This window comes from Poecilia reticulata, chromosome 18 (genome assembly GCF_904066995.2).
Source record: "Poecilia reticulata chromosome 18, P_reticulata-male-v2, whole genome shotgun sequence".
Classification (NCBI taxonomy): domain Eukaryota; kingdom Metazoa; phylum Chordata; class Actinopteri; order Cyprinodontiformes; family Poeciliidae; genus Poecilia; species Poecilia reticulata.
Genome location: NC_088847.1, coordinates 7,964,227 through 7,985,987, shown reverse-complemented (window position 1 = coordinate 7,985,987; position 21,761 = coordinate 7,964,227). Strand labels below are relative to the sequence as shown.

Genomic DNA, 21,761 nt, shown 5'->3' with positions numbered 1-21,761 from the left:
GTCACAACAAAATTTAAGACCTTAAATTTTGACATATTTACGGCTAAATTTACATTTTTATGAATTTAAGACTTCTTGAGGATGCATGCACCTCCTGGTTGGAAAAACCCAGTGCTTTGCTTCATCATCCACGATAAGCCGTCTGTGGCCTACATGACGACTTTTCTTCGTTAAAATGAACTCTACTTCCATTAGAGTTGACCAGACAGAGCTCTGGGCCACGTTTTGTTCAACAAATCGCCACCTTAAGGGAAATATAAAGTCTATTGACCCCAATTCCCAGGGTCTGCAGTTTGGAAATGTTACTGCCGGGCTTCTTTTCCCTCCGCCTCGACAATAATGGATGCTCTGACTGCGAGGGAGCACGGGTCCCCGGGCCCCCTGAGCCTCGGTCAGCACCACCGTCCTGACAGGCTTGATGGGAACATGCCACGGCCTGAATCATCACTTACCGGCCTCTGAAACAGAAACCAGCCGCAGCATACCGAGGCTGCGAGATTTTCTCAATTACTGCACTGCACACATAGTTAGCTCCTACATTTAATAAGTGCAGCAGCAGTGCATCGGTGATGAAATACTGCATTTTAAATGTGCGTGGCAGCTGAATTATTAATGCTTACATGGCCTCTTGCCTTTAATTTGTAGAACAAGATTATAGAACTGCCCAATATACGTTTGGTATTCAAAGATTTGCCTTATCTACCTTCAACAGGCCAAGTGAAATAATAACCCGTATTGAACAATGCAGCAGTTTGAGCTGCGAATGGGAATATTTGACGCGTTGCTTTAAATTCGCCAGCCTGCAGCGGGTAATAAATCAAAAAATAAATGGTAAACAATAAATCTAGATTAAGAGAAAAGGATCCCAACGGGTTTTCTTAAATAAAGCAGATTAGTAATCATCTATCACAGCTCAATCAGCGCAGTAAGACTCTGCGATTATCAGCTGCTGGGGTGCTGAACGCCGAAGAAGGCAATTAGCGTAGCGCCGCAATCAGTGTGGAGGCACAGTGTGACACAGAATCAAAAGGTTCAATCTGCAGCGATGATTCGGAGAGAAATCAGCCGACAGTTCGGGAATACCTCTCAGCCACTTCCTGATGTGCTGCAGTGACCTACTTAGCATGATTTCATTTATCTTAAAAAGAAAAAAAAAAAAAAAAAAAACGGTTGCAGGAATTTCCAGAGTCTGAGCAATCCTTTTCTGGGATAGAGGGACGACAACGACGCCATGATTGTGGGAACCATGGCTTATCTATCCGTCATCATTCAAAGGCTCTGCTTGGTCTCAGAGCACGAACACAACATCTGAGACGAAAGTAAAAAAAAAAATAAAAAAATTTAAAAGCAGTGGCTGTTTTGGCGCTCGGTTGGATCAGCTGCAACAATCTCACACTCGGCTCTTCCTCTTTTCAGAGAAAATTTATGTTAACGCAATAAAACGGAGAGACATCAAAAGGAAGCGTTATGCAACGTGGACTGGAGCGGACCCCCGTCTAAAAAAGGGAAGGAATGCTTCTCCAAATTGGAGGAAATTAAAAGGAATGCGCTTGGCGGGGCGTGTCGGCGTTACGGGGCTCTGCTTGCTTAAGTGTGGCAACTTCACTCACGTTGGGGTTTGTCCCGTTTTTGTTTGTGGTCTTCACGAGAGCAGAGTTGTTTTTGTTTTATAGTTTGTGATTAAGATCTCTTATCAGACAGAGGGGGTTGTTAGGATTACGTAATGTTTGCGCTCGTAACAACTTCTGGTTTTCAGCAGGCTGGCACACAACGAAACGGAGAGCTGTGGCGTGTCCGCACCCACTCTTTGGGGACACCGACCGACATCAGATTGAAATTAAAATATACAACAAATCCAAATGGGGAAGAGAAGGGAGGAAAAAAAAGTCCCAGAACTAAAGTTACTTAAAATCCCAGTCAGTATCTCCTTTCTCTTTTCCTTTTCACTTCGCTTTGCGGGCCTGTTCTGTAATGATGTCCGGAACGTAGAGGAGGTGGTTCGGCTCAGCCTTGAGCTCCAAACACAAACTTATCAAGCTGATCTGATGATGCTCTGCAAGGTCTGCCGCCATCGTCGAAAGGAAGCTGGAGGCCAAACGCATCAAACCGAATAGACTGCAGCCTGTACAAGAACTGGACCATACTGAAGTTGGTCGTAAGGTTAAAATGACAAAAATAGGTTTTCAAATAAAAAAAATTAAAAATAAATAATTTAATCATGAGTTATTTCCATTTAGAGGCTCATAAATAACACAGTTGAGCGTGTTGATCGTCACTGTTGACGATCATTAAAGCAAGGTTTTTACACCAGGTTTTAAAGAGTTAATATTTCAAATCTTCTAAACTTTATTGTACTGCTCCTACAGCTGCACACTGCCGGTCAGCTGGCTCCTGAAGCGCTACACTCTTCTCTCAATCACAAGATTAGTATGAGTGGAAGTATTTTCAACCTCAAATTGACTGGCGAAAACGCACCGATTTAGAGAAGGTCCATTCACATGTTTGCAAATCCCAGGCTCGATTATTGTAATAAACTTCACATTATCTTGGACTTCATGTTTATGACGTCCCTCAGTCTCAACGACGACTTCAACCCGCCCTTCTTTTCGTTGGCGCCCTGTCCATTTTGGAATTGATCTTAAAGTCTTACCGTTTGATTTTAAAGCTCTTAACGGCCTTGCCCCACCAGATTTATGTGACCTTTTAAGTCTTCCTGTATATGAGCGATCCCTGAGGTCATCAAATCAACTTTTATTAGATGTCCCAAGAACAATGCTGAAGCTTTGGGATGAGAAGCTGGCAACACCAGGACTCTGGAACAAACTCCCTCCAGACCGTCGCACCACCTCTGACTAAACTTTAAGACTAAACTGAAGACTTATTTCTTTAGACAGGCTTTTAAGGCCATGTAACGTAGTAGCATTTTCCCCTAATTTTTATTGTTGTTTTCTTAGCATGTTAGGCACTTAAAAAAAACTGACAGCTACAGAAATTTAATTGAATTTTTTTATGTATGTATGTGTGTGAAAACTATGGATAAAGGATCCTTATATCTGTGAAAAATAAATGTTGGATCATTTATACACAGGATTACTTGTTGCGTTGCCGCATTAAAATGCAGCAGAAAAAACTACGGAGGATGATAACTAAATATTTTTGTAAAATGTCTACTGAATTTACTAACAGGAAAGAGTAAAATGTGCTCACTATTAAAAAATGTCTTGTTTTTCTGCTCTCTGCAGATTAATGCGTGGAAGAGTGGCGAGCTACAGAAAGCTAATTTATTAGAAATGTCTCCTTGCCCTAGCCTTACTGAAAGACCTTTTAATTCAACCAACAGTCATGCTAACATTTGCAGCGTATTGCTAACATTTGCTTCATAAAGCAACATCTTAGTGCTAGATTTTATTTTGTGCTGCGGGACAAAGTTCCTGAATTAGTTTGTTTTTAAACAGATATAGTAATCCCTCTAAATATTTTTGTTTTTCCTAATTAAGGCATGATTCACAGGTGACTAACGGCTAACAGCAACATAATTGGAAAAGGGACTTTTTGTCTGCTCACCATATAAAATTTAAACTTTAAGTGGTTTTGAAATTGACTTTTTAAGCTACCAGCCCATGCCTAGGTGTGCAATTCATTGGCACCTATTTTACATACCAGTTTTTAAGTACAAAAGCAACACAAATCTGAATTAAAGCTTATGTCTGTTGACATGATCTGAAAAAGAACTGGTTTGTTTGGCGATTATATCTTTGTATTATTGCTTTACATCTTGTGGAAAAGGCAAATGGGTCTAAATTTAAATCTGCACCAGATAAATAATCATAACTTCAACCCAATTCAGCTATAAAACACTCAACACCAGATCTGATAGCTGCCTATACCAAGTTATTTTTTTATTATTATTTTTGTGCATAGTTTATAGTTCATTTTTATCAATTTACTTTGCAGGAGTTTCCCAGAAATGAGCCTGGTGATGAAAGCCTCATCAGTAAAAACTACCGCAGTAGGTCTGAGCAATGAGCTCAACTTCAGTGACATCACTTTGTTGTGGGCCGATTCCTAATCCCAAAAGGGGAATTTTTCGATACAGTAATCCACCAAAAGCAGAAGAAAGGATGTATTAATATGAACGGCCAATCGCCAGGCTTGATCCAGTGGTTTTATATTCAGTGAGTCACACTGTCAGAATAGAAATCTTCTGCACAATGGGCTTCCTTTAAAGGAGATAGTCGGACATTCAGAGGAATCTAATTATGTCTATTTTCCAGCAAAAATCTTATTTGAAAAAGCCACCATGCTGACAAGCTAGCACAGGCTGATCCAGATAAACGCAATGAAGTCCAAACAGATCAAAGAATATCTGCAGCTTACCAAAACCGGAATGCTTTACGTCTCCAAAACCTTCCGTTTTTTTATTTTATTTTTTTAGTTAATCCATTCACTCTGTGCTTGGAAAATACTGCTCTACTTCCAAATTTATATTCATGTCTGCAGTAGCACTTAATGGTTTTTGTAAAATCCCCTCATTCCATAATGAATAAGGAAAACAAAAGAAGCAGGTGTGTGATGTTTGTGACTGTTCGCTGTTATTCCACTTGCTGAATCCAGCAGGTGGTTCACGATAACCGCTGAAAAGCACGACTGTGTTTGGTCTGTCTGGGTGAAACGGCGTGTCGCAGTGACAACAGCATTTAGACAAAGCGGCGTCGAGCTTCCACTGCTGTTTTCACAGAGACGAAGTACTATAACGCCACGAATTCATCTGAATATTAAAGTTGACATTACGTAAAGACACGACGTGCGAAACCTGTTGTCTCTCAACGGGAACGATTTGAATAATTAACCGGCTGCAAACTTGAAGTTCACTAAAAATGCAAACTGGAATATGTAATGTGAAGATCTGCTTTAATAAATTAGAAAATAATTTTAAAAAATGCAAATATCTCCTTTACGGGCTGTATTTAGGGGTAAAGAACAAGAGACTTTGTTTATAAGTTTAATAACTTTTCAGGAAAAAACAAAAACAGTTTAAAATATCGGCATCTCTCAAAATTGGTAGTTCAGGCTTTTTTTTTTTATTTAAAAAATATCAGTACCAGTGATCGGCCAGAACTCTGCAATCGGTGCACCCGTAGTTCTACTGGATTTTATTTAAGCTAGGGCAGAAACAATAAGTCATATTATTCATGATTAATCAGTTAGTGGCATATCAACTAATTTAGCGATTAATTGTAAACAGGAGCATAAAGATTCAAAAACACGCCATTTTGCAAAAAAAAGAAAGAAAAAAGACAGCAGTGCTTAAGGCTAAACTGTACAAAAGAAATAATTTGTTACAAAAGATAAAAAATACACAAAAATAAATGTCATGTTCTTGCATTTCAGGCAGAAATTTTTTTTCATTTTTTTTATTAAAAAGGAATTGCATTTGTTTATTTGCATTTTGGTGCATTTCTCATATTGAATAAAAAAAGCTTTAGTTAAATGATTACACGATTAATCCATTAATTGTCACAAATAATCAATAGAATAATTGAATATTGAAATAATTGTTCGTCGCCGTGTTAGTTGCGTTGGTCTGTCGCCTAAAACAAAAAGTTTGTGATTGCAACCAGAGAAGCATCGATATGAAAATTTGGGCCAATATCAACATCCGATATTAAAGTAGCCGTTTTGGACAGAAACCAATATTTACAGAAGTTGCGTGTATTTTTCACAACCGTTTCGACACAGTCAGGGTTAAACAAAAGTGAAGAGAAACAGATGACAAAAAGATAAATAAATATTGGTTGTTTATACCGGCAGAGATTTATCTGATCGATATGTTAAAAGCCAACTAATATCAGGTAAAATCGATGTCGGTGCCGTGCATTCATAGTTGCAACCAGACAAAATAAATTGCTCAACAGGCGTGAAGACTTTCTCTACGCACTGCAGAGTAAGGAAGACAAATAAGGACAGACCATGTAGCTGAATTTTTATGCCAGATTACAGAAAGGGCGACGGGTCCGTCTATCTTTCCAGCAGTGTTTTTTTTTCTGAAGCTAATTCGCTTGATTATTCATTTGCTTCCATCCCCGTCTCCTCATCTTGCCGTTAGCTCGCACTGAGCCAATTAATTTCTGCGCACTCCGGAGCCGTTTCAATCACTCCGAGCTTTGTGTCCGTCGCGCGAGTCCTTGGTTCCTCCGTGTGCCGTCTCGATCCCACACACGTCGGCTTTCCTTCTGATCAAACCAACGACGCGGACATGAATAAAACATCCTAATGCGTTTGTATTTACGAACATGCCAGACAGAGTTGAGTAATAACGCTGCTTATTGATGTAGCCTGCACAGACGGCCCTGGAGGGGTTTTTGTGTGTGTGTGTGTGTGTGTGTGTGTGTGTGTGTGTGTGTGTGTGTGTGTCCCATACCTCGTTGCCGTACATCATGAGGTGGTGGGTGGTAATGAGGGCTTTGAAGACCACCACCCAGCTTGAGTTAGCTGTTCTCTCGAAAAGAGTGTCTGCCAGCTGGGGAATGTTCACGTTCATCTCATTGGTGCAGTGGATCAGATCTGCAGCACAGACACACACACAAGCAAAACAAGTTGGTTAAAAGCAACAATACAAACCTGCAAGAAAAAACAAAATCAAATTAAATTTCAACTTTAGAAAGACGGCAAGTGAGGGGAAAAAAAAAAAGAACTCCTGACTTTCCATTCTCTGGAGAAGTGTTAAGAGAAGTTCAAGTGTCAGTCATTTACAGACCAGGGAGGGAAAATTCAACTTCGGGGTCCAGAAATGTCAATCTATAAAAACCAGCAGCTCCAGACATCCGAGCCAGACAGTGCGCTATAAGATCCTAGAATGTTCCAACACTGACAGGTACCTGTTGCAGAGTGTCTGTGATCTTTAGGACTTTTATGATGTTTCTCTACTATTAAAACCATATAGGTTTCTTATTATTGTATTTTTAAAAGCCTTGGATCAGATTCTGATAAGACCGTTTGCAATTTCCTGAAAAACAAAGTTTTAATTCTTCCACCTAAATGAGGAGGCCAATAAAATCCTGGGGATATTCTCCTCTCTATTTTATGTCTACACATTAAAGCAACTTCTAACACTATAACATCTAATATACATGTATGGAGCATAAAGAGAGGAACTGCTTGTTGTGGGTAATCAAACTTTTTTCAGCTTTACTGACCCTGACGAGCAACGATTCAGTCAGAAACCCAAAGAAAAAGATCAAACCTGAGCAATATTAGGTCATAACAATTACACTCTTCAGTGTGGAAGTGATTTCTGAGTGAAGACGACTCAAAATTAGCTATTTTCAGTGACAGTGTGGTGCTTCAAATTATATAAGAGGAAGACAAAAGCAGTAACTTTTAGATTAGATAAAGCAATATTAGCTAACGTGCTGAAGGTTGAGTAAAGTAGTATTGGCTAACCTCTCGAATGTTAGCTAATTTTGGTTTAGCAAACCTTCAGCATGTTTTGTAGAGTATTAGTTAACATGCTGACAGTTAGCTAAAGTAGTATTAACAAACCTGCTGAAGGTTAGCTCCATTTTTTAGCCATTTAGCTCAGTTCTGCAACATAAGACCCATAAATCACTGTGCATCTAACATGTATTGCAAAAAGCTCCAGTTAATGGTAAGATTGGCAAGAAAACAATGACAAAAGCAATGCCGTTTTGTAGAAATGTATATGCTGGACTTTGCAAGGACTTGGTTTATAAGACTGGAAGAGTTGAAGAGCAATTTAGTAACATGATTTACTAGTCAAAAAGAAAAAAAAGCTATTGTTAAGAAACTAGTTCTTATAGAAACGGGAGAGAGAATTTCATCACCTCATAAAAAAATACCATCACAGATTTGTGGTAAAAATCAATAGAATCTTAAATATTATAAAAACAAAAGCCAAACATTTCTACATTTTAGTCAACAAAAAAAAACTAATAAATAAAAGGATAAGTAGCATTAGCGTAATGAAAAACACTGAATATCTTCCTACTAAAAGGAAGAATTAAAACAAAATGTCAAGATTGATTGAATCTGCTTATTAGGAAATGGGTTCCTATTTTTACAATTTTACATTTGAACGTTTGTGGTACACAGTCAACAACAGCAGCAGGCTCCTATAGTTAAAAGCGGCTGGCCTCTGCCTAGAAGCCCTTTTGCACATCTACTAACAATAACTAACTCCGTTTCTCAACACATCGATTTTTACTGCAGGCTGCATGAAGCCCTGCGAGCTAAACACAAGTTCAAAAATCAGCCAGCTTCAACTTTCATAGTAGACGGTATGAATTACAAGCATGAGCGAGGGCGATGGACACAAACAGTATTGTAATTCAAGGCTCCTTTAAGGCACAAACGAAAACACAGTTTAGTGCAGCTTTTAATCAGAGACTCCAGTAAACGGTTTACAAGATCACAGCTGAGTGATTTAAGTGTGAGATTGAATTTACATTTGCATTTTTACTTTTTTTTTTCTTATGAAATGCTTTTAAGTGCTTATGATATGAAGGTCTCTTTTTTTTTTTTAGCAAAACTAAAAGGTTTTTGCTCTTATTTTCTTTGATGTCCTGTAAAGCACTTTGGTAGTATACAACAAAAGCTTAATATTATGAAATAAATAAATGCTGTTCTTTTGAACTTGTGGGTAACCGGTATAACCCTGATAAATGTTTGGCTTGAGTTAGTTTTAACTCATGTAGCTGATTTTTTGCTATGTTATTAATCAGCACTTTACCGAGCAGATTGCAAATTCATTGGTGTCGTTGTTGTCTTTTAGTCAATCTGTGTTTGTATGGTTTTTAGTTTTTGGTTTAGATTAATTGGATGTTTGGAAATGCATATAAAATTTTCCCATTTCATCTTTTAATATGGCGCATATTGTTCTCAGGAAGATAAGGATTTCTTATTTAGCTTTCCACAGAGCAAGACTGGTTGATTTATGAATACTGACATAATTTTACTTTGCTTAATATGGCTACAGCAGAATGAGAACTGCACACAAACCACAACTCAATGCATTTATGCAAAACTAGAGAGAAAAAAAAAGTTCTTTACTACAGGCAAGACTCGCTACTGAATCCAACAGGGAGCTCAGTAGATGCCATTTATGCTATTAAAAGCATAAAAACAAAGGTTTAGTAGCTTTAAAATAACAGTAAAATTCCTTTTGGGAAACTACTTTCTGCCACAGTACCTATGTGGAAGACAAAGACGAGCAAAAGCCTCGAGAAAGTGTGTTGTTTAGAAGAAAAGCCAGGGCAGTGCTTTGCCAAACCACAGAGTTTCAAACACCGAGGGACAAGAGGTGACACGCTCCGATAAGATCGTCAATAAATCTATATTTTTTTACAAAGAAAGTCTTTCTGTGAGGCTGCGACAAAGTTTATTGGAACATAAATTAGAACTTCAAAGTGAACATGGCATGAGTTTTATTAATGAAAGGCGGAGCTTCAGCTCGATTTTTTCTAGACGTTGAGTCAACCGATGAGGATGGGGAGGAGAAGCAGCCTTTTGGGTAACTGAGGGAAGCTACATTAACCTGAACACACTGAAAAAGGGGTGTCTCTTGAAGAGGGAATGTGCTGAGGGCAGCAGGAGAGCACAAAGAACTCTGTTTTTTTGTTTTCTTTGTCGTTTCAGAAATTAGACCGATGCAAGAGAGCTCGGCTTTTTGCTCAACTTGCTCCATTTCTTACTTGCAAATGTTCATTCATATCGCTATTCTTTTGTTTAGTTGTGCATTTGCAGCATGCATGCCTCACAAACAGCAAGCTCCATGTAAATTCCTCTCAAATAAATGAATATTCCAAGTGCCCAAGGGCCCCAAAACAGAGTGTGCTTTTTTTCCCCTCTTTCAGGAAGACTTTTCTTGTAGATTAGTCATGGGAAATGAGCTCTTTTCAAGTTTCTATTTGCATCGCTATAGAGGAATTTGCAGCATGACGAGGTTGTATTAATTTACACTGCAGGTCTCCTTCAAGTTCATGCACGTCGCAATGCAAACACTGTAATAATACAGTAGAGTCAGAACAGGAACAGAGACCTTCCACTGCCCTTGGCATGGCCGACTTCACACAACACTGAAACCGTTTACGTCTGGACGGCAAACGCCGGCATTCAACCAAACATGAACTTTTTAATACCAACGATAATAAGTTCACAACTTGGAAAGTTATTTTAAGACCCTAAATTTGTTTTAAGCTTTCATAGTTTAAGGGTGGATTCACATCAGCCCGGTTTAGTCTGGTTTAAACAAACTCTGGGTCGGTTGCCTAGAAAGTCCGGTTTGTTTGGGGAGATGTGAATGCACAATTGAACTCTGATGCGAACCAAAACTGTAAACTCTGGTCTGCCAAAAAACGTGGTTCTTGATTCAATGAACGTGAACTCTGGTTAAGGTCCGAATTCATATTTGGACGTGTGAAACTGAACATCAGCATCTGAAATTATGAAAAATGTTACAATTTTGGTCCCTGATCAAACAGTCTACTGGATTATCACGTGTGAAAACACCCTAAATTATATACAGGTAGACTGAATTTACTAACTGAAGTTAACTAGTTTCCATTAATTTTCTTTAGGAATATTAAAGTTAAGGTGATTGAACATGTATTAAAAAACAAACATTCTATTGTGTTCTAAAAAAAACCGGACTTGACTGTCAACAAGCAGCAGCTGATGAATAAACCCCTTTAATTTGTACTTGATCTCAGGGCGGGCAACACGATCTGACCGCAGCCCAACAGCTTGGCTGCCTCCCGCCGTTCTTCGCTTTAATGGAGATCGATTTGAGCCGATGCATGTTCAGGTCCCCCCAGCTTATTGTAATGATTCAGTGTCTCTGCTCGCCGCATGCAGGTAACACAGCGAGTCTCTCAAGCGCAAATCATCAATACACACGAACCTTCAAATTGATCGTATGCATCAGGTCTGCTTTTTCGTTCGGGCTCGGATCCCTTCGGTTTCTTCCACGCGTCTTCCATCTCTTTTGAGCTCCTCCTCTTTCCCCAGCATCTTTTTTGTTCTTCTCCACAGGACGTTATGAGCTGCCAGCTCTCACACCTGCCAACAGAAGCGGCTTCTCATTAGACCGCCGAGGCAGGGGAGGCTCCTGAAGGAAGTCTTCATCTTTGTAATCAGGCACCGGTTGTCGCCCTTTCCTTTCCCTTCGCCACATTGTCTCATTCGAACGCACGGCAGACGGCCCTCAGTCTGGGTTTGTTCCAAATCATTCACTCAATGTGGCACTTCTCTTTTTTGATACACACACATCAGGAGGTGGGCCTCTCAGTCAATACAAATGCGACTGAAGCTATGCAATACCCAGGTGTATCACAGTGCTACCCGTCCATTTGGCTACAGTTGGAAACTGTCAGTGTTTAGCTGCTAACCGAGTGAATCTGAATTTTAAATGTTTCGGTTATATCCAAGAAAGAACCTGGAATCGACTGGAAACAATTCGCATCGCTAACCTGGTCTTTTTTATAACTCATTTGCTTTCTCTTTATTTGCAGCTACTCCTTCTTTTAAGTGTTTCTTCTATCTGTCCGTCTGGGCTTGGTTTTTCTCAAAGCTCATGTTTTTTCATTAGGTCTGGAGTGGTGTTGCGGAAAGTGAGAGAGGGAGAGAGACGGAGTACTAAGAGTAGGGCTGATTAGCTCCACAGGGACGCCGATGCACCAGTGTGTATGTGTGCTGGCGATAATGTAAAGAGGGTACATGTGCCGACTTAATCAGCCGGAGTGGAAAGCATTAGATGCCACTGATCCTGGACCTGGGGGAGAGGGACAAAAAAAGAAAACTGGGGGAAGTAAATGCAACTGAGGCACAGAGAGAAAGAGAAGAGTTGAACAGAGAGGAATAAGGGGAGGAGGGTGACGGTAAATAAAAAGATGTGTAACAGAGTGTGGAGATGAGAAGAGATGATGAGCCATGTGAAACGTGAGTGTCTCTTCATCCGGACAATTTGTAGGAATCCACAACCCCAGCGCACTGCTAGCTCTCGCTTCGCCTCCTCCACTCCTCATCGAAAGCAAGACAAGAGACGCAGACGAGAAGCTCTTCTCGTTCTGCTGCACCTTCAGCAGCTAAACCAAGAGAATGAGTAAACAGCGAGACATCGATCCAAAGTCCGACCGGGCTAATTGGGGCCCGTGGGTTGCACAGTAATTAGTCAACAGAGAGCCAGAGCACTCCATTTATGAGAAGATTATACAATGTAAATAATCCGACTCGAAATGAGATCTCGGAGGCAATCACGTGGGGTTTATTTCGCCTGAAAACTTAGTTAGGTTACGCAATCTGTGTGTTAGAAGGGCCCAGTCAAAGTAAAGCAATTACTGATCCTTTCTATTCTGAAAATTCATAATATTTGACTGGGAATTTTCTTTACCGAGAATTCATAATACATGTTATTTATGGTTTCAATTGTGTGTGAGTTTTTTTATTTCAGTTTAATTTATTGTTTTTGGTTGTGTTTTATTTTGGATATTTAAAATGTCTTCCACTTCCAATGAGAAGTTTTCTTAAATTAAAGTTTATTGGTCTTTGAGATGGAGAACTGGCATTGTTACGCCATTATCAATACATTACTTGAAAACGGCCCAAAAATATATATAATTAATTAGTTCCAAACCACGCAAAATCTAAGAATTAATGATTCACGATATTAACACCAACATCGGTATCGTCCAATAGTACTTTTTTTAAACATATTGGTATCTGTATAAATAAAACTGGGCAGATAATAACCGATATTTATTACCATCTTGTTGCCGTTTGGTTCTGGTGAGGGAGCAGAAGAGTTTGGTCATGTGGTATTTGCTTGGTCATGTAATGGTGCTAATGGTGATGCAGCAAAAGATTGTGGGGAGTTGAAAGCTGCGAGCCACTGGTGAAGTCAGCAGGGTTTACAATTTTCTTCAAGGTGTCTAAAGGGCAAAATATATAAACATCAACATACAGTTATAATTAGAGGTCTCCCTATCCAATATCTATATCAGAAATTAGTCAGATATCAGCCAAAAAAAAAAAAAACAAGTATCTGATTATATTGGCTTGTATCTAAATTCTTCAATACCCAGTATTCCAGCATTTAGTACGCCCCAGCATTTCTATTCAGTAGCGCTTGTATCCCACATGAAGACCCATTGGCTAATAATAAATGGTTCAGTTATAATACCTATTGTTGATTATTGTTCTGCTTGAATATCATCACTTGATCAAGTCTTTTCCCACATGTCACACTACAAATTAAGCAATAAAAGTATATCGAATATCGAATTGGGTCAATATCAATATCGGCCAGTACTCACAGGTGTGCTATCAATACCATGTCAGAAGTGGAAAAGTAGCATCTGGACACCACTCGATATAATATTGGCTATCAGCCATAACTGCAATATTCAATTTGGATGTAACACATAAAATATGTTTATTACAAATAAAATATATATATATATATATATATATATAAAATAAGATTTTTATTGAAAATTAAACAGCTGTAAAAATCTTGGTGGTCTTCTACCCTCAGACCACCAAGATTATTACAGCATAAAGCAGGTTTGTTAGCTACCTTGGTATTCCCCTCACACACACACGTGAAAAACAAATGCTCAGTAAGTGTGATCTCATTCTCAACAGTGACCCTCTCTGTCCCTCCCCGAGCTGAGGTCCATTGTTACTTGTCGACCGCTGACCTCTGTGCTCTCTGGATGAAACAAGCGGAGATTCTCCGGCCCGGTGTGGAAGCTGGAGGGACCAGGCTCAGGGTCCGATAATGATCACCGAGAGAAAATTCAGCAACATTTGGCTATTATTGTTGAACCTTTCTGAGGGTGATTCAGTACTGAATAGTCGTATGATGTTGAGTGATATTCTGAACGCAGGAAGTTTGTTAGCGTGGGTTCTGACAAGCAACCGCATCTTATTAAACTCTCTAGTATTACATTTTGTAAAAAATTAAATTAAATAAAATAAGCAAGACTACATCTTTTTGGTGGCTTGTGTCTGCACAGGAAGAGTTGGTGATTTGAATAACAGATGATTGAATAATTTTAATTAACTGTTTCAGGTCCAGTACGCAATACTTTAATAACATTTTTTAAATTTGACAATTTGCATTCTAGATTCTCCATTTTTAATGTTATGGATATTTGGGTACAAAACATCCTCCTATTTAGATTAGACCAGTTTTCTTAAACAAAATTATCTGGGGCTTTTTTCCCCCCCATATCGGGGCAAATTTGGATAATTTCAAATCTAGGTTTGTGCTTAACTGTAAGACAAACATCTAAATTATCAAGGAATCTGATCATTTAGATGTTTCACGATTAGAAAATCATTTTTTCAATATCAGCAGAAATTCTCTTTAGAAAACACACCAAGAGAAAATTATCATAAGTGCATTTGTGACAAGAAAGAGTTCCTCCTGCTTCCCATCTGTTCAACCCGGCTACAGAAGGTCATCAGGGATATAAATGTACTAATCTGCGCGCACATGCACACACAGTATTGTCTAGATGTCTTTCTTTAGCTTTCTAGAGCAAAATGCAAAATGCGTAGTCTTTTCCTGCTGCTTGTATTAGAAGATGGGGTAAACTCAGTAAACTCTGAATTCCTAAGATTATTTCATCAACCAGAATGAAAAACAAGGACGTCTGGACACTGTGCCGGAGTTCCCTCATTTTAGCATGATTTCTTATTTTACACTGTTTCCAAAACAGTGGATCTTGTTCCTCCTCCTGCAGGTTCAGATAAGGACGTTTAGCAGCACACACTGCAGTGGTATCACCAGACGTTAAGCACATAATGATCATACTAAACCAATAGCTCATCTTATTGGCGAGTCCCTAATGTAAGACATCAAATTACCATAATGACTCAAAATTTGCTCCATTATATGCAGTAAACAGTGTTAAATAATGGTACAGTATTGGTGAAACATGCTGAGTAGACCACTCCTGAGCCCAGTTTGTCTCCTTTACTGGGCTCAAGTCCTCGCTGTGTGTTGAGAGCATTTTCCAAGAGGGTTCTGGCTAAATCCTGAAGCACCCCGGCAATGATTACGCAGCAACAGACCTGGAAACGGCCCTCAGTTCTGGCTTCTCATTCTTAAGGACACTACAGGATATGAGAGCCTTATTTATCATGCCCGACACAGTTTAATCTCTCTATATAGTTCAGTGGCTTTCTTCTATTTATGCCATTCGCTGGTCTTAAAATGCAGAACGGAGAGAGAGTGAGAGCCCAGACGGAAGCGCTGGCTCACATAGCTGAAATTCCTGAAAGACGGCTATGTAGACAATCTGGGAAAAACAGAGGAGGTTCTAAACCTTTAACCTACTACTTTAACCACCATGAACCAATATCGTTTTCCTTTGTGCACCTATTGGCTGTGAAATAATAAATGTTGATTAAAGCCTGAAATTGGACAGAAAATAAAAAGCTCAAAACTAAGTTAAGCACCCACAAACAGTCTGATCTGGATGAAATTAGGGACAAATGTGGAGTAGGTTTTTCTTAGATGAATATGGTTTTCTGATTTAGAAACATTACGCTTTTTTTCCCCACTCAACAGATAGCAGAAAATTAAGAAATTACAAAAGCATTGGTGCATTAAAAACAGCTGGTGATCAGAGATAATTTCAGTGCTTAAGGGCAAGTCGGGTCCTCGAAAATCTAACATGACAACTTCCACAGTCTTTGGTGTGGAAGTTGTCACTGAGGGAAGACTCAAAGGTAATTACCATACTTAACTTCTACGTAGCTTCGTAAACAAATATTTTCTATGACACTGCAACATCACTCGGGCTGCAGGAAAGTGAGAGAGAGCTTAGCAACAAAAGTTTCCTTTTTTGTTTTATCCTTTTGGGCTTCCAACTTGCGTGTGTTCTGGATTTCAGAGTAACAGTAAGGCCTCATATTCTCAAATCTATATGCACAGAGACTGGTGTTTTAGTAATGGCCGCTAAGCTAACCATTGTAATCCTTCATAAAAGATGCTGTAGACAAATGAAAATGCTTTCTCTAAGCATTTTGTCTGTTTAAGACCTTTACAAAAGAATATTTCACAGTGAAACCTCTTATTTTTGTTGAAGGAAGGCAAGAAATCTTAAATATTTTCCATATGTCCAGTCATATTATAGTTCCTCAAAAGAAATCAAATTCAACCTCTAAGCGAGGTTATAAAAAATTGATGCTCAGAAATTGGCTACAAAATTTTGATCAGTCATCCCCAACCATTGTATAATACAAAAAAAATGCAGAGATTAACAATCTGACTTCAAGCTACAGAGCTAGAGGTCAATCAAGTGTTGGTAAATCTCTAGCAGGTTTACAAGACATCCTGTTCCTGGAAACCTTCACTCACCTTAATGTTCCCATCATTAGTCTGCATGTGTAATAAATGACTTCCAAATCAAACAACTCTTCCTGGGTGTGTGGTGTGTTTTTTTTTTTCAGTGGCAGTTCGAGATTACAACAAAGGCAAGGCAATGTTTTTCCAGTATCTTATGTAAGCATTTACATACATACATATACACACGTGGCAGCTGATGAACGGTAAAAAAAAAAAAAAAACCCTCAAAAGATTCTTATTCAACCAGTCAAACAACTTGGAGTTAGACACACAAAATTGTATCCATCGGCAAGTTTTTATTCAGCAGATATAGCAGCAATATATGAAAGGTACTTTATAAAACATTTATAGTCCCAATCCTCCCTTTGGAACAAAATTGTGGAAAATTCATTTCTGATTATTATGGAGTTCAGAAAATGAACACCACCTGTGTTGCTTCAAGGAATTCAACACTTTGCATAAAGCGCCTTCAAGAGGCCAGAAACTTAACAGAAAAGAAGGTTTTAATGACGGTGGTTGGGTTGAAGGACGATGTCTCTAACTACCGAGCCATCCCTGACGTCCTGCTCGACCCGTGGGGAATTGAGATTATGGAGCTTTAATAACAGTTACCTGAACATGAGCATTGCCTCAGAGTTGACTGACCTTAATTTGAAGTCTGCGCAGGTAGCGGACGTGCGCACCCAACAGACGTATGTAGATAAAAAAAACAGACACTGAAAGGGCCCGGGGGGGCTGCAGCCCCAATCTGTTGAAGATTAACACTCCCCTGGTATCAGCACCTTGTCTGGCATAGCAGTAATCTCCTTCCCTTCCCCATATGTCTTTGTGTTACAAACTGTTAAAAAAGGGTTTGTCACAAAAGAGGATTCCCTGCACAAGCCTCCCCTGCCTGCCTACATGTTCATAAATCCTCCTTATATGGAGCGAGAGACACAATGGAGGTAGGAAGACCTAAGTAAAACGCAAGGCTTTAAAATCTGAAAACAGGCTTTTTTTTTCTCCCCACATTTCTTTGTTGGTTTTATAATCGTGTAAAACACAGCTCCTTTTTCCCACCCAACAAGTGAATATTTGAAAGACTGTCCTAATTCAGAAGCCATGTATCTCAAACCAAGGTGCTGACAAGTGAAACAAAGCCTCTCCTACGGCTTTAGGGGCTCTGTCGGATTCAATTCTCTCTGCAAGCACTCACTTCTCAGCCAATCGCACAGCAGATGCAACATTGATCTCTATTTGTGTTTATGGTGTCAGACAATAGAATTGGGATTGACCGACCGCCTCTGTGCACACTGGGCTCTCCTCAGATTTCATCTCTGCCCAGAGAAATATAAGGACCACGACTCCGCAGCGTAAAAGACAATATTAAACCGACTCACTCAACAGTAACTACCTCCCTCTACACGTAATGGTGTAATGCTAGCTCAATTGGTTACCATTTTAAGCTGAAGTTTTATAGCTCTTCATAATAATTGTCTTTACAGAAAAGCAGAGCCACAGTGTGGAGCCATTTTATCGGTGTGAAATGCTAAAGTTCAAAAAGTCAAGATGCAAATGATACTTTGCATGAATTTACATTTTTGTTTCAATATTTTTATTAAGAAAATGTTCCCTGTATGAGATGTAATTTGTATATCTTCCTCTGTGATAAAATGAGAACATGGCTGCAGGTTTTATTGACAGGAGTATTGCTAAATTACAATCCTACAGAAGGTTGAAACCCTGCTCAAATGGCAAGTTCTCTAGTAGTAATGGCTTATTATCTTAATGTTTTAAGATAATATGGTTAGTAAATAAAAGTATGAAAAGAGAGCTTTATGTTTTTTTCTTTATTGGAATGGTTAGGGGTGCCAAAAATGGTAGCAATGGTGATTTTGAACACACTCTTAAATTTAATATTAGATTTCTCTCAGTTTAAGATTATGCTGCTGTAATAAAACATGATTTTCCAGGTGAGGTTTGTATTGTCTGAACAAGGCAAGGGTCAGTTAAAGTCGCTTTAATGATGTGAACTTGAGTTTTCTCCGGCTATGTGAAGCCCACCTATTGCTGCATGTTGCCAGTCAACATGTGGCTACAAAAAAAGGCAACTAGGCTATTCTCTTGCTAAAAGATGTATATATTTGGACAGATTAAAAAAAAATAATAATAAAATAAAATAAAAAAAAAAACCGCCAAAAAACAAACAGAAAAGACGGATTTGAATGGAAACAAAATTTCCTACAGATCTTAAGGCATCTCTGCTTTGAAGCTATAAACTTATGAGCTACTGTTTGGCAGCTGACTGCAGGCTAGCTACTCAAAGACAACCCTAACCCTAACTGAAAGAGTAGAAAGAAGACTTATAACCTTGACACACTTTTGAAAACATCTAGTTAAAATACCAGGTGCTTATTGTATTTAGTTGCTCCCTGGTATTAACAGGGGTTGAGGGCCACAGCAACCGAGAATAGCTAAAATCCGCAAATACTTAAGACACACTCTAAAATGTTTATAACTGGCTATATTAATAGTTTAAACACCAAATACACCTTCATATGCATTAATATGCACGTTGGAAAATACCAACAATTTTCACAGCAGCAGGAAATTAAAATGGTAATCATCGCATTTCATACGCTGTGGATTATACTCTGACAATCTCTGCTTCTATATCCGTCTTGCATTCGACTTGTCCATTTCTGTTGCTAATCAAAACATGGCTTTCATAGTGACTCCAGACGACATGCAGAAAGAGTCCTGCCACAACCGTTTAAATCAGAAATACTGCAGAACTGCTGAGGTGAAACAGAAGATCCAAACAGGTTTCAGAACGGGATAAACCACTAAGGCAAGAACAAGTTGGTCTATTAGACTACATCTTTTTCTATAGATGTAATTCCCCCTTTGATTCAATTTTAGGACTATCCTTTAATGCCCCGTTTGAGATCCTGTAACTCTTATTTCCTCGTCAAGGAGAGATAGAAAGTGAAAGAGACACTCCCCGTCTTCTTCTACCCAACTGTTTTTCATGCGGGGGAATTTGGGAAATCACGTCAAGGGAATGGGATTGAAGTCTGTGCATGCCTGTCTTAGCGTCTCTGCTCTAACTTCTTGGGGGAACATGTAGCAGTCTGACAGAACAAAAAAAAAAAAAAAGTGAGAGTGATAATGGCAGGCAGCTGAACATGCAAGCAGGTAAGAGACGGAAAGAAAAATAAGCCGCTGAACCCAGCCCAAGGGCTCCTGAGAGAGAGCGCGGCTAAAAATAACCAGACATCAGAACAGGACGGGAACAGAGGCACTGAATGTTCCCAAACACACATACGGCAGACAAATCTCAGTTCAGTTCAAACCGTGAGCCGTCGTCACCTGAAACAGGAGGTCAAATGGGTATTTAGAGTTCTCTTATGAGCAGAGGGGTGAAGCAGAGGGTTCCCCCCAGAGAACGATGCTTAACTTAACCAGGTCTGGTGGAGTTTCCCAGGAAAATTAACATTCATGACAGGGGTTCTGTAAGTTGGATCCAGTTAAAGTCAAGACGCACAAAAACGACATAACTTTTGGATTAAAGGACATTTGGAAAGTATCTGACCTTCTAAACATCATACAATAGGCTTTATAATAGTAACTGATGACATCGTTTACTGACATTTGTTATGGCATGTCTGAAATTTAAACTCCCTTAATGTGAAAGAGTAAAGGACAATCAAGTCATGGTTTTAGTGGAGGTACTGGTGAGAGGGACTGTCATAGTCTAAAAACTAAAAGCCAAACTTTACAAAGTTCCTAAAAAACAAACAGATGCTTTGTTAGTCAGCTTAATAAAGTTAAACGTTCAAACTCTATCCTTTGTTCTCAGCCGCATTGAGAAAAAAATAGCCTCTTATGCTCAGTGGTTAAACATGAACGGCGCCAACTACTCCAACCTGTTTTCATCTTTAGTTCAGTTCTGTGATGGCAATGAAGAAAAACACGACAACACAGAACTGCTTAAAACCATGACAGTAGGGCTAAAATCAATATCATGATAACTAAGCAGTTCACTTCTAAAGATAAATGGACGATAATAGTTTGCTCCATTTACCCAACCTCTTCATTTTATCTAACTACCAAAAATACCAACATAGGCTAAATGACTTCGGTCATCGTCACAAATTTCGGCGTTGGTTAATTTTTGATTTATCGCCAAGATCTATGAGACTGCACTAAACACAAGCTGGTAAAACAGAGCTAGAAATCTTACTGGGCTTTTTATTACTACCTATTTAAACCATATTAATGTATTAAATTAATTCATTTAATACATGTTTTCTATGAAAATTTGATTAAATACATGTCTATGCAAATTGCAAAAACCTAACAACTTTTAATATTTAAAAGTATACCGAGTTCCTGCTCCAGTCGCCATTGTTACAAGAACAAAAATCGCCCAGTTGGCTCTCAATGAATCTGGGGACACGGTTGGCTGTGAACCCGTCCTTCAAATCCGGAGAAAAGAATGACGCAGCCCATGAAATTAGATGAGACTCCTTGTTTCAAAAAGGACCATTTTAAGACCTTAATTTTAGATGACTAAATTCAAGACCTTGCAGAAACCCTGCAATAAGCAATAAAAGGGCCAGTTTTATCTATTGTAATCGTTTAGCTTCCAGAGGTACACCGAACTTCAGAAACTACACCACTGCTAAAAGCCCAACGCCTAAAAATGGTCATTTGAGATCCAGATGAAAGCACGAAGTGCCATTTTAAAGAAAATGCAACTAATTTTTGTACCATTTGGGCTTCTGTTGCCTAATGTTCTGGTACAGCCATTAGTGTCTTGGTGAGAGTGTGATAATGTACAGTAGGGTCATTAAAGCCTTTTTTAAACTCCAGACTGGAGCTTGTTGCTCTACTTTAGCAAAAAATAAATAAAAATATCACAAAGAGCAGGAGTTTGGATACGACATAAAAAGTGTCTCTGTCATGAAAGGTATAAGAAAAAATAGGTAGAACTAGCATAAAGGCAAATGATTACAGTGAACTCTGTGTGCTTTTTAAGGGCATACTACACTAGCATTGCTGAATGACTGAAGATGCAGGATATTAACTAACCACTTGCTCGGTGCCATTGACTCGTCAGGTGCATTTTGAAACCTGGCCGCTGTGTGCATGAACTAGTGAGGCCTGCAGAGGCACTCGCTGACCCTCTCTCTGCCTCTACAGCTTGTTATGAGAGCCACAGCTTCAGCAGCATCCATAAGGGATTTCTATCAATAATGAAAATCTATATTTAATAGATTTTCCAGAAGCTTAAACAAGTGTAGGGTGGGTTAGAGCAGAGGCTTTCTATATTCCTCGGAACTTGAGGGAACTGTGTGACAATGAAGAACATTGAACAATTCCATCCAACATTTCCTAAATG

At 39.0% G+C, this 21,761-nt stretch overlaps 1 protein-coding gene across 3 annotated transcripts in view; it reads right to left on the bottom strand.

Annotated features, from left to right (window-relative positions):
* LOC103480389 (phosphatidylinositol-binding clathrin assembly protein) overlaps positions 1–21,761 on the bottom strand; it is a 100,925-nt gene that overhangs the window by 64,727 nt on the left and 14,437 nt on the right. For all 3 annotated transcript variants that reach the window (XM_008435311.3, XM_008435312.3, XM_081599617.1), the window contains exon 2: positions 6,422–6,564. In XM_008435311.3, coding sequence (XP_008433533.1) covers positions 6,422–6,564 — 143 coding nt within the window. The remainder of the gene's footprint in view (positions 1–6,421; positions 6,565–21,761) is intronic.